General features: G+C 39.8%; 1 protein-coding gene across 10 annotated transcripts in view; it reads left to right on the top strand.

Annotated features, from left to right (window-relative positions):
* tns1b (tensin 1b) overlaps positions 1 to 4,610 on the top strand; it is a 247,597-nt gene extending 242,987 nt beyond the window's left edge. For all 10 annotated transcript variants that reach the window (XM_039817472.1, XM_039817471.1, XM_039817474.1 and 7 more), the window contains one exon: positions 1,071 to 4,610. In XM_039817472.1, coding sequence (XP_039673406.1) covers positions 1,071 to 1,209 — 139 coding nt within the window. In that variant the 3' untranslated portion in view covers positions 1,210 to 4,610. The remainder of the gene's footprint in view (positions 1 to 1,070) is intronic.
* Positions 4,611 to 13,108: the final 8,498 nt, after the last annotated feature.

The following is a 13,108-nucleotide window of genomic DNA, read 5'->3' on the forward strand; positions in this document are numbered from 1 at the left end:
TCTTTGGGCAATTTATCACCACAAACTGACCGCTGCAGCAGAGGAAGAGAACTACTTCATCTGACACACACAATATTATTTAAGTAGCCAGTAATGACAAGATAGGCTGTTTTATATAATCACGTTCGATTTTTTCCAAATGCAAATCACATATTCTGCAACTGTGCTGATCTGGAGTCTTAGTTAATAGTTAGCTGTTAATTTGTGACATTCTTTTTAAATATCCCCCAGTATCTTAAAAAAAAAAAAAAGTATGACCTGGTCAGACTAGGTGTCTTATTTTCAAACTGAAAACTGAAAAATGTATCTGTTTAAATAAATATTTCATAGTAATAATTTTAGTTAAGTTCTCATATTGTAAAAAGTGAGATTTCCACGTCATATTTTTAATTATAAAGCAGGTCGAGGTGCTTTATAAATACTGTGAAAGTATCAAAACTCTCAATCCACAGAGAAATGCACACAGCCTGTAGTCAGAAACTGTGCCTTTAAACAAGCTGTCAGGACTTCTGTACGGTTGTGATGTCACAACTCTACTATATATATATATATATATATATATATATATATATATATATATATATATATATATATATGTAGAAAGTGCTGCTACAGTGCCGTTACAGTCTTTCCCCGACTGCAATGACGATGCAGAGACTTAGAGAGCAAAGCTGTGGATGACCCAGAAACGCTGACCAATCAGAGCAGACTGGGCTTTATCGGGAGGGGGGGCTTAAAGAGACAGACGCTAAAACAGAGCGTTTCAGACCGGGGGTGAATACAGGTTTATGCGGACGGATGGTATGAGAAAAAGAATGTTTTTTTTTTTTAAACATTAAAGCATGTAAACATGTTCTAGTAGAAACCTAAAATACAAGTATGAACCTGAAAATGAGCATGATATGGGACCTTTAATGGCAAAAAAAGCTAATGGGAAACAAGCTAAGTAGAGTCTAGAACTCTCTTCTATATAAATTCGGTTGTCTATCGATATGGCTTCCGTTGTAGACCCAGCCCAGTGCTTATGCACGGCAGCCTTTACGAATACCTCTCCAACGTTGTCTTTCCAGGCTGTTTGGGTTTGTGGCGCGTAAGCAGGGAAGCACAACGGACAACGTCAGCCACCTCTTCGCCGAGATCGACCCTGAGCAGCCCGCCAACGCCATCGTCAACTTCGTCTCCAAGATGATCGCCTCGCAGAAACGATGAGAGCTGTCCGCAAAACCCTGGCACTTTTTTTTTTTTTTTTATAAATGCCTTTGGTTATTTTCTTTCCTTTTAACCACGGAGACTCACTTTCTGTTTTGGACAATTAAGCATTTGGTTTTACGCGTCACCTTATTTTTCCCGCTCTTTTACATTTATGTATGACTGTGTGTTTGTGTACGCAAGAGAACAAAACGGAGTGTGTGTGTGTGTGTGTGTGTGTGTGTGTGTGTGTGTGTGTGTGTGTCTGTGTGCGTGCGTGCATGTGTAGCTTTCATGCATGTGCTTTTCTTCTCGGACGGACTCCAGAATGGACCAGAGGAAGTGCAGGATGGGGCGTGGCTGTGTGTGACAGTGGGACGGGAGGCGATTGGGATCTCCCCGGCAGGGTAACAACTAACACGTGAACGGGAGGAGGGAATGACATTGTGTGTGCAAATGTTAATTTTATTTTTAGCAATTGTTTCATTTTTTATTTTTTTAAGAGAAGAAGTCAAGTTGTGTGATGTAAAGGTGGATTGTAAATCTATCAGGCTTTTTGACAGGTCAACCAAAGATTAAAAAAAAAACAAAAAGAAAAGTAGTCAGGGTGTGTATAGTGTGCCACTGTCGGAGCGTCGCAAGTATTCTTTTGTAAAACAAAAATATGGCTGCTTGATCAAAAACAATGCTGAACTGTTTCTTTCTGTATGTACTGATACTGTAGGTCAATTCTGCGCCGTCGCCATCTTGCGAACAATGTTTTCGGACATTTTTCCGCAGCTGGTGAGGTCTGTGTAAATATTCTAGACTGCTTTAGGAGTAGGACTGTTCTAGATGACATTTGGTGCCTGACTTATTTTGTAATGCAGAGCTTTGTAAGAAAAAGAAGAGCATAAGAACTCTTCCAGGCTGTCTGAAATATACAAATAGCCAAAGTAGGAAATATGGTTGTTCTCCAAAATGTCCGCACGTCCTTCCTGTTCGATGTAGTGGTGTCGCTAAGGACGCAACAGATGTTGTTCCTCTGAGGCGTAGCTAGAGTCGGACAGCATCAGCTACTTTCTTGCGCGTCTACGATATCTGAGTGAACATAAAAAAAATTTTTTTTTAAAAGCTTCAGAGAGAAACCCACTGAATCATCGCAGCCACACAAAGATATTTTGGGTCAGACAGGAAAAGGAGAGGATTAGCTTCCTATCTGCCATCATCCTCTGTTCAGTCCACGCTGCCCTATTTCACTCATTACTGAAGGACATCCGTTTGTTTTGGGAGGACCTCCGTTACAGAAACGTTTTGTTCCGCTATACTGCTCTTCAAGTTTCCGTCGATAGAAAAAAATAAAAATAAGCTCTTCGCGTCAGCCGGCCAAAACTGTTAACACTCACGCCCTACCCAAAAGTAAGCTATATACATATAAATATACATATAAAGATATATATTAAAAAAAAAAAAAATTCCAAACCGTGACTTAAGATATTTATTTTTTTTTGCTTTGTTGCTCTGTTATCTGTGTATTATAAAGTATACATCAAGATTTACTAAAAGTGAGAAGAAAAGATAGCTTTTTATTTTGGCTAAAGTGCATTGACATATATAAGATGTAAAGTGTGTGCATTTTAAACTGTTTTTTTGAATGTTTATTTTTCACAGCATTACTGCCTTTTTGTTAACATTCTTGTTTTCTTGGGGAGGCTTTGTTTGTTTGTTTGTTTTTAAAGATGGGGGGGGGGGGGCATATTGTGTATGAAAGATGGGTGTCCAAATTGGAGTTATCCTAAAGTGATGCCAACGCAATTGTTGCATTAACTTAAACCTGCCTAGAAAACACATGTTGTCCAAGTTTAGCACTTAAAATGTTGAAGTATTATCGGTGTGTTTCTACTTGTCAAAAAAACAGAGGAGGTATGGACGGTGACGTCATCATCGTTGCATGTGTGGAGGCAGACTTGCTACTTCCTGTCATCCCACAGCGCCACAGCTTGTTCATGGAAAACCAGTCAGCTCAGTCAGCTGCTGCTGCCCTCATGTGGTGTGGACCGAGCATTACAAAAGGAACCACTTTTATTCTAACAGTGTTTTAGCTGTGATTGTGGCCCGTCAAAAGGGTATTTGTTGGAGTAAAGTATCCTGGTCGCTGAAAAAAAATAATTTAATTTTGATGTTGATTCATGTGCTAATCTTTCTTAGCAAATTAGTTTTTCTTTTGGCATTTTAACCCTTGTGTTGTCTTCCCGTTGACCATGATCTTGTTGTCCTTCCTTTGTTATGCTTTTTTTTTTAAATTCATGGTCAATAAACCTAATTTATATGAAATTAAACCTAATTTTTTAGTTTAAAAAAAAGCAAGTTCATTAATTATTGACGAATAGTTCAGATCAGAGGATGCTGTGTGAATCACGAACTGGTAAATGTTAAAGTTTAGTCACAATACTGTTTTGAAACCATTTAAATATTTTTTTTACAACACCCAAAGTTCAATTGAAGTAATCATTCATTTATTTTTTATTTTGTTGGGCATTTTCGGCCTTTATTTCGACAGGACAGCAGAAGACATGAGAGGGGGGATGACATGCAGCAAAGGGCCGCAGGTCAGAGTCGACCCCCGGCCCGCTGCTTCAAGGAGTAAACCTCCATATATGGGCGCCTGCTCTACCAACTGAGCTAACCGGGCGCCCGGTAATCATCCATTTTAACTGAAAAGAATGTTGTATATCCATACAACGTGCAGCCATGTTATTTTTCGGGGCAATTTGGTTGAAAGAAACCCATATTTCTCACCCGAGGACAACACAAAGGTTAAATGAAAGGATTGAGTACAGCAGTCGAGATTACGACTCCCTCCTTTATGCCTGATGCTCTAGGATTAGTCGGCAGCATGTAGCTAATCAAATAAGGGTTAGTTTGGGAGCCTACACTCTGACTCAAAGTTAAAAAAAGAAAGAAAAGAAAAGTTTATATCTGACTAGAATGTTCCATTATTTATTAGCAAGAGCCTGCATGCTCGAGTCGAGTTGTTACCTTTCCACTGCTGACTGTAATCTGTACACCGTAGCCTCGAGTCTTACTCAAGCCAGCCAGAGATGCCCATAGATAGTTATCATCAGGTTTTCATTTCCACGTGGCGACCGTGTCTTGACTCGGCTTACGAGACAGAAGAATCTGTATTTTTTGCCTACAAAATGCTCGTTGAGAAAAGAGGAAGGTCCTCTTCTTCAAACTGAATGTTTGCCATTTGTTTGCCAAGATGGAAACTTCAGTGGCATGTGCCCACTTTGACAGATCAGTCTGGACTGTAGAATGTGTGTGAATGAGCTACTATGCCTGTACAGAGCGTTTGTCATATTTTCGGTTTGCTACATTGTATGGCTTTTACTATTTCTGATGAAAAAGAATACACATTAAAAAAGCAGTACAAATCAAAACGGGTGTAAAGTTTGTCTTTTTGTCTTTGTCTTTCTGTTACGCCAACTCAGGGGGAATTTAGAGGGTTCAGGTGAGTTCTTAGTGTGAAAAACTCCATCGCTACCTTGTTAGCCGGTTCCTGGATGGGCGTGTATGTCTGAAGCGCCGTGAAGCAATTTGTTACATCGCAAGACCTGGTATCAGACGATACTTCCTGCTGCTGAAGTTGCAAGGGTGGGTTTTCCGCTCACAGGCGCTAGGGGGAAACGAGACAACCACCATTCAACCCGAAAAAGTTATATAACCATTCCAATGACTCCGAAGCTGTTCGGTTAAGGTAAATTAAGCTAAAAAAAAAAATAGTTCCCCACAAACTTTGTGGTGTGTGAGTCATTATTTCTTCTTCAGAGTTTGATCATTGGCACATATGTGCTATAGGTCCATGAAATGTACTGGAATGTGGAAATGCATTTAAGCACTTTTTGACAACATTGATGAAGAAAAAGATCCTATAAACTCCTATGTAAAGAAACTAACACAGTATGTGTAACATCTGCAGTTTGCATGTTTTAATTATTCATTATTTGGTTGTAGAAGTAACCATGGTTTCAGGCTTCAGGGGGATGAGCGACGACTTTGTTCCAGCCATACTTTGTGAGTTACGGTAGAATAGTAACAAATGGCTTTTCTATTAAAATACTCGGTCTAGCTTCAACTACCGGGATGGTTGGTGGTGCAATCTCATGACATCACTGCATAAAGCTATAAAAGTTTGAAACTGTTGTAATAAAGTTTTATGGATAGCAATGTTCTGTGCCCTTACCAGCTTAATAAAAGTATTAAAAAAATAAATAAAAAATGCAGACATTTGAAATAAACAGGCTGCTGGAATGTGACACTTAAGTTTTCTTTGAGAATTGTCATTCATTTTTATTTCAGTGATGTAATGAGGTTGCTTTTCCTCCTGGGCTTGAGGACTCCAAACTTATAAAATGAAAGGACATAGAAAGCGTGAGAATGTTAAGTGATGGTGATGTTTTTAAAGAAACTCTGTAATATCTCACTAGACGAAAAGGAAGTGTAGTCCGTGAGGCTGCGGAATGAGATGTCAGGACAACACACAAGTAGTCCTCATTCCACAGAGTGTGAGCTGAACGTCTCTGATGCTGTGAAGAAATGGAAATACAAAAAGCTACTGCACAATTAAAGAGTGAGAATCACATTTTTGGGGGGTAAAAAAAAACATAGGATCAACAGAAATGCAGCACCAAATTCGTATTAGGCAGAGAATTGGACTGAAATGCAAGATATGTAAGTCTGGACCAAAGTAGTCTCGCATTGCCAGACCTTCCTCCACAGTGCTGCGGAGGAGGGTCTGGCTGGTCCACACAGCATTCTGGGATGGGAGAAAAACGTGCTCTGGTTTATTGGCATTTCTTTAAACCAATCACAATCGTCCTGGAGCGGTGCTAAGTGCCGGACAGAGCCACGGCGCCGCTGCAAAACAGCCTCGGGAAGGAACTTGTTTTGGTGGAAAGTGTGTACGTTCAAAAGTAGTTTTAGGCGTGCAACAGAAAACTCAGATTGGACAGATAGTCTAGCTAGCTGTCTGGATTTACCCTGCAGAGATCTGAGGAGCAGTTAACCATAGTCCTCAGAAATCCACCGGAGTTTAGAACACCAACACAAAGAAACCGGAGGGTAACGGACATCCAGCCTAAGTGAGGGACATCCGCTGGAATTTCCAGCTGCTTCCAGTTGCAGAGTTTGCTGGTGCTAGGCTAGCGCAAGTCAACAGTATCTGCTAGCCTGCCACTAAAAAGCCAGATGTCTGTGTTGATAGAATAATGTTAGGAATAAAACTACCCTTGCATCGCATTACAATAGTCCTACTTTGTTCCATGTAGTTGGTAGCATAGGCTACAGCAGCAGCAGAGTTATATTACCTAGGCTACCGAGGAAGCCGGTTTCCATGACAATCACCATCACGCAAGTTTCTTTACCTGCCGCTGCAATTTGCACGTAAACTGTCCGAGCTTACATGACTTTTCTGTCAGCAATTACCTAAAGTTAGCGGTTAGCCCAGCCAGGTATCTACCAAGAGTGTAGCTATACCGTTAGCTAACGTTGTCACTCTCCACAATGCATTGAACAGTGACATTATCGCCACTAAAGTTGTCAGTCTCAATCTAGGCTAGGCTAACGTTATGAAAGGGGCTAGCTTTATTAGCTAGAGTAGCCTACCGAAAGTTATTACCTGTTCATCAGTAGCTGTTGGTGCATCTGGAAAGACGGATGGAACACCATTCGTTGTCAGTGACATATGGTCCTTTAGATTGCGGGGTTTTTCAAAGTCGTCTGGTCTAAAATGATCACTACACATTCGCCGCTTGAGTAGAGTCTCCGCCTTGATGTCCAAGCCAGCAGCAAGAAGCCACAGTTGGTTCCTTTCTGGATCTCCCAATGGAAATTTGTGGCAACTTTGTGGTGCCCGTCAGTTTTTTGTTTTTTTTTACAATTTCTAAATGCACACTGAATCATCATGTTGCCTAGTCCTTAGTTTCCAATCCAGTGCTTCAGACAGTAGCCTAGTGCTACCCATGCGAAGCTTTCCCTCCAAAACTTAAAAACGTATCTATACATAGCTTTCAGTTGTCAGCCTACCACTCCAAATGTAAAACATTTACAAATATGCAATAATGCAATAACAATCAAACAAGTGCATGGGTATGTGTTTTTATTTATATTTACCATTCAATATCGCAATCGCTGCTGTCAGTCCCATAGTAGAACATGACAGCGCTGCGTGTGTTTGGAACTATAGCCTACAGGCTTACATGAACCACGTGACCACCCGGCTAGCGAGATCAAAGAGCAACAATTAATATCTCTATGGCTCTGGTGGCTCTGATCTACACCATAGCGGTTGCCGCTGTCACTACCCGATGTGAGTTGAGTGCAGATGTGAGTCGCGCGTGCTCAGATTTAAACGGTTTATGGCATAACGCCAAGGGATCCGGATCCGGCTAGCGTTGTTTGCTAACGTTAGCTCAAAACGCCATTCAAGTGATAGCCTTTGTTGTGTTTGATTTCTAACTTGTAGCCAGCAGTGAACGACCTTAGTTATGTAGGTCCATTTGTATTGTATTGACATAGAAGTCTCTGGTTAGCAGGTTCTTGTAGGCTACTTCAGCCTCTAATCTAGAACTGACATCAGGGATCATGCTGTGAAAATGTGATGCCTTACGCTAAATAGTACATTACTGCTATGTAATGTACCTATCTCATTATTCTCTGGCTAATAAATTACTGCTATGTACCTAATGTACCTATCTCATTATTCTGTGGCTAACAGCAAAACAGATCTGCGTGTAGTCGCAAAGTGACGCGTGCGCGACTCACATCTGCACTCGACTCACGTCCGGTAGTGACAGCTAAACCTGTTCGAGTTGTGATTCACTCTGATCTTTAACCCAAGTCTTTAAATTGACTCACGAATCGCGAGTCTCTAGCATCATTAACCCGGTTCAGTTGAGTCCTACTACAATTAAATCTAAAATGATAACAGCGCTGCACACAAACCTCTTGCAACATTAGCTAGTACTAGTCCTAGCCATCTTAGCTGCCAAAAGCTGTATAACTTTCAATTTCGTAGGCAACAACAACTCCACAAGTCAACTAAAGCGACTCAGAGAGCAGAGAGACAGTTCCCGACCCGCAGCCTCAAAGCCGGAAGCTCGCAGACCGTGGGATTCACTTGAGAACTCACGTTGATGACTCGTGAGTTGTTGATGACTCGTGAGTTGTTGATGACTCGTGAGTTGTCAGTGATTCATGAGTTTTTGCTTGAGTCAGTCAATCGCGCGAATCAGCCAGCTGAGTGGATCTGATTCAGACGAGCGAGTGCTGCTTCTCCTCGAGCTCAGGGTAAAGCAAATCAACAACAAAAGCCATTCTTTCACTTCTGAAATAACATACAATGTTCTGCACGTAGCTAGCTAGGCCTGCTGCAGGTTTGGTGTATAAATGTAGTATATTAAAATGCAATTAACTTGAGGAGACAGTCTGAAACATTGCAAGCTCGCCAACAACTCATGAGTGTGAAAGACTTTATTATTCAAGTAGGCTACACATACACATTGAAAACATTAAATGCATACATGAAAAAGGGGCGCATGAAATTTACATTAAAGAGGTTGTAAGGCATTGTAAATGTTCAGATTCCATATGGCTTTCTTATTTGTCCTTTTTTAAAGTTTCAAAATATAATTTCATGTAATTTTTAAATGACTTCGGTTTTCTTTCAGACCATTTACATTTATTGATATAACATTTTCCAAATAAAATTTAAATATTCTAAATGAAAACATGGCATTTATCCAAATCAAAAGCTTGCCTCAGATCTAGCATTCAATACTGACTCAAGTGACTCAACCCGGATCAATTTAGTGAGTGACTCAGATAACCCAAATCGAGTTTCCCACGCCTATTTTACTGCTGTAAAATACCGAAGAAGAAGAAGAAAGTCAGAAAGACAGCCTCTGATTGGTCGACACACTCAGCCACTTAATTAAGGAAGTAACGATGGCAGGTGATACTCACCTGCTAACAGTAAACAGGATACCTAAATACCCGTTCAGTTGTGGATTTAATGTTGTGGAATGTTTGTGCACCGTCTCCGAAAGACACAGAAGTTCCAGGCTGGATTACAAAGCTTCTGGAAGACCTAATTTAGATGTTAGCCTTCCTGCTAAACAAACAGAACGGCGCTAGCTCGAAGCCGTGCGTGGATGTGGACAATTACAATTCACGTGATTTATGGATTTAATTCATTTTTGGATTCATCATTATGGATTCATTGTACAAAGACACTTCCAGGCTGGATGAAGAAACTTGTAAAAGGCCTACAAAAAAAGTAAGTGTCTACACTGTATTCATTTGGAGATTTTTAATATAATCTACAACTCGGCCTCAGCAGGGGGCTGATGAGATGACAGATGTAGCTAGCTAGCTAGCTAGGCGAATTAAAGTTGTAAATCCCATCAAAGCCCAAACAAGAAAAGTAACCACATTTCTAAATTTGAAGACTTTGACATTCTGGAGTTTGGAATGTGGTGTGTAACACCAACATTAAATCACAGGGAAATAGCTAGATACTGGATTATAACGATACGTTCTGTTTCATGTGCGACCTATCGTGCTTCCTGTCCGAATACACATATTCAAAAAAAATTAAAAAGATGTATATCAAAATCAAGAAATCAAATCACGATTCAAGAAAAAAAAGATGTGTTTGTATAAATCGCAAAGGTGACTATAGTGCGATATCAAAATCGCACAATATTTGTTAAAGGCATTCTGATTGTGGTGCTGCAGACACGTCCCATCCTACAAATCCTATCTTACAGACTAAATAAATAAAAAAAATCTTTGTTTGGGACAGATACTCGCAAAAATTATACTATAATCACTTAAATATAAAAAAAAAATGAAAATAAGTGATACAAAAGGATCAGACCCTCCAATATATGAATCATATCGCAATTGCAATATCAGTCAAGATAATCACAATTCAATATTTCCCTCATATCGTGCAGCCCTAATCAGTCGAAATGATTATAGGCCCAGTAGTGTAGTCTAATGTATTGTAGTGGGTATACTGTACTGTATATAAATATATTAGCCTATATGGGCCAGAATCTGCCTTTGGTGGGGGGGACATATCATAGTGGGGGGTCTGGGTGCCCTCCCCAAGGGAAATTTTGAGCGTCAAAGACTTAATTTCCTGCATTCGGATACACTTTTATGCACCAATTTACGGTGGCAATACCTTAGCCTATGCAAAGAAGAAAAACACGGATGAAAATTCAAAATATATTAAATATAATGGAAAGTATGTTGTCTTTGGGCATTTTTAAGTGGGTATATCGAAATCCTGGAGCTTTCTTAGTGGGTATACTGTGGTATACCTGCGTATCACGTAGACTACACCACTGATTAGGCCTACCCCTTCAGTTACTTTACACACACGTGGGGCCTCATCCTGTCTGCAACAATTCTGGGATGCACAATCAAAACTCAGGCCAATGTGTTTCTGCTTCGGGTAAATACATTCCTGATTTAAAATCAAGCACATAAGCAGGCATCTTGTTGAGCTTTAAAAATAGAATCGGTGAACTTAAAGGATTTAAGATTCAAGCAAGAAACTGTCAGGGCGTCTACCACCCATCTCCAGACACTGCTCGATGCATCGTGTCCATGGTTCTATCACCATGCAAGTGTAAAGCATCATTTCTCTGTACTCTGAAACAATCCGGCGAAGAAATCCAGGCCGAGTGAAAGGTGTGGGACAAAGACATGTCATAAATTACACTCAGAAAAGCAGCAGTGGCCCACCTCTTTCAGTCCAATTTATAAAAGGAAAAATGTTTTATTACTTTTTTTTTTTTTATAAATTCAAGTTTTGAATGAATTCCAGAAAACATCTGTTGGTTTTATCACTGTTATGTGGCCTGATACAGTAATATAGTAACACACTTTTTTTTTTTCTAACTGTATCCCCCCCGCCGTCTTTCTGTTGCTTTGTCAAGTGCCAACAACTAGCAACAAGTCTGACCAATAATCACTTATAAAAAATGTCTATATACATATCTGTCCATATCTAAACAAAAGTGGGTAGCTCAGTCTGTAGGGGGTTGGGTTGGGAATAGGAGGGTTGCTTGTTCGAGTCCCCACACGGACCGAAGTACGCAGTGTGGACTGGTAGCTGGAGAGATGCCAGTTCACCTCCTGGGCACTGCTAAGTTGTTCTTGAGCAAGGCACTGAATTAATACCTTTCTTATTTTTTCATTCAGAACACACGAGAGTTTACTTGAAAAACGTAATGAGCTAAATAATAGTTTTTCTCGATTATTCTGTTTTTGTGATCATTGGGAGCCAAAATCATAATCACGATTTAAATTTCGATTAATTGCACAGCCCTATGTCACGATACAGTATGATTGCGATTTTTAAACCCATTGCGATATATTGCAATTCATTACCTTTTTATTTTTCCCAACTTCAAATGATCTCCCTAAACATCGGTTTTATCGGTGTGTTCCTCTCACTTCAACTTTTTTGCTGGAAAAAAAACTAAACGGGATTGTCAAGCCGACAAACTAACAAACGCCGTCATGAAAGCCTGCCGTAAATGTTGTACACACCTGACAAACTGGATAACAGTAGTCCACCTTATTCAATGCCAACAGGTATGCACTGCTGTGCTACTACAGCTGGAATGTTGGAAACAGTGGGATTCAGCCAATTTACAGTGATACCCTTAATGGCTGCAGCAAGAAGGATTTGCAGAAGGTATATATCATCCCTTCATTCAAAACCACCAGGGGTGACTCCCAACAAAGCAAACAACGGACCCTTAGCAGGGCTCCACACTAACTTTTTGCCTTGGTTGCACTGGTGCGCCTAACTTTTTTTATTTAGGTGCACCAGCACAAAATTTAGGTGCACCCAAATTTTTCCTCGCATCGCCGTAACGCTGAATGGCAATACACGATATATAGCTCTGTATTTTTTTACAAAGTGGGCTAAATGTTCAGTTTTAAGTCAAAGCCACTTTTCACAAGCTCTTTTATTAAAACAGATTGTGATTAAAATAAAATGCAAAGACAGGGTTTTCTTTACCAGTTTGAAAATATACAGCTGCAACACATATAAATGAAAGTTATCTAAAATAAATAGCCTGAGAAAGCTCCTTCATAAGCTTTCAACAACAATAACAGACTGATTAAAAGAGAGAGAGGACGCCCGGATAGCTCAGTTGGTAAATATAGAGGTTTGACTCCGACCTGCAGCCCTTTCCTATATGACAGGCATGAAAACGGGTCAGGGGTGAAAAAGGTGAGAAGGATATTACCCCTCTAGGGGGGTCTGGGGGCATGCCCCCCCAAAAGAAAATTTTAAATATTCCATATTTTAAAGCATCAATCTGATGCATTTTGAGATGCATTTTTTGCCAACCAACAGTGTAATATTTCAATATGCACTCATTAATGTTAATTTGACTGGCAAAACAGTTAAAGTCCTTCTGACATTACACAATAATAAAAGTCATAACTTTTAAAGACTAAAAAGTTTTGGATACATTTGTACTACTTCCAACCATATACTAAATAAAGAGTCAATGTGGATTTACATATTGCAATAATATCATAATCACAATCTACAATGAATCATTGTGAAAACTAAAATTTACTACTTTGGCCAGGTCATCATCAAAAAAGCAAATTAGTACATTCATGATTTTGTCCATGCTGATATTAGCTGCTTTATTTACATTTATTAAAAACGTGGCATTGTTTATCTTTTCATATAGCTAGACGTCTAGACTCTGGGACAAGGCCGTTATGTTTAAATACCTGCCATGCTGATTCCAAACAGACAGCTTTATCAAGGCAGTTTGGGCTTCAGATAGCTTTTACAAATCATGATCCGCTATGAACGTGCACACACGTATTG

This window comes from Perca fluviatilis, chromosome 12, assembly GCF_010015445.1.
Source record: "Perca fluviatilis chromosome 12, GENO_Pfluv_1.0, whole genome shotgun sequence".
Lineage (NCBI taxonomy): Eukaryota > Metazoa > Chordata > Actinopteri > Perciformes > Percidae > Perca > Perca fluviatilis.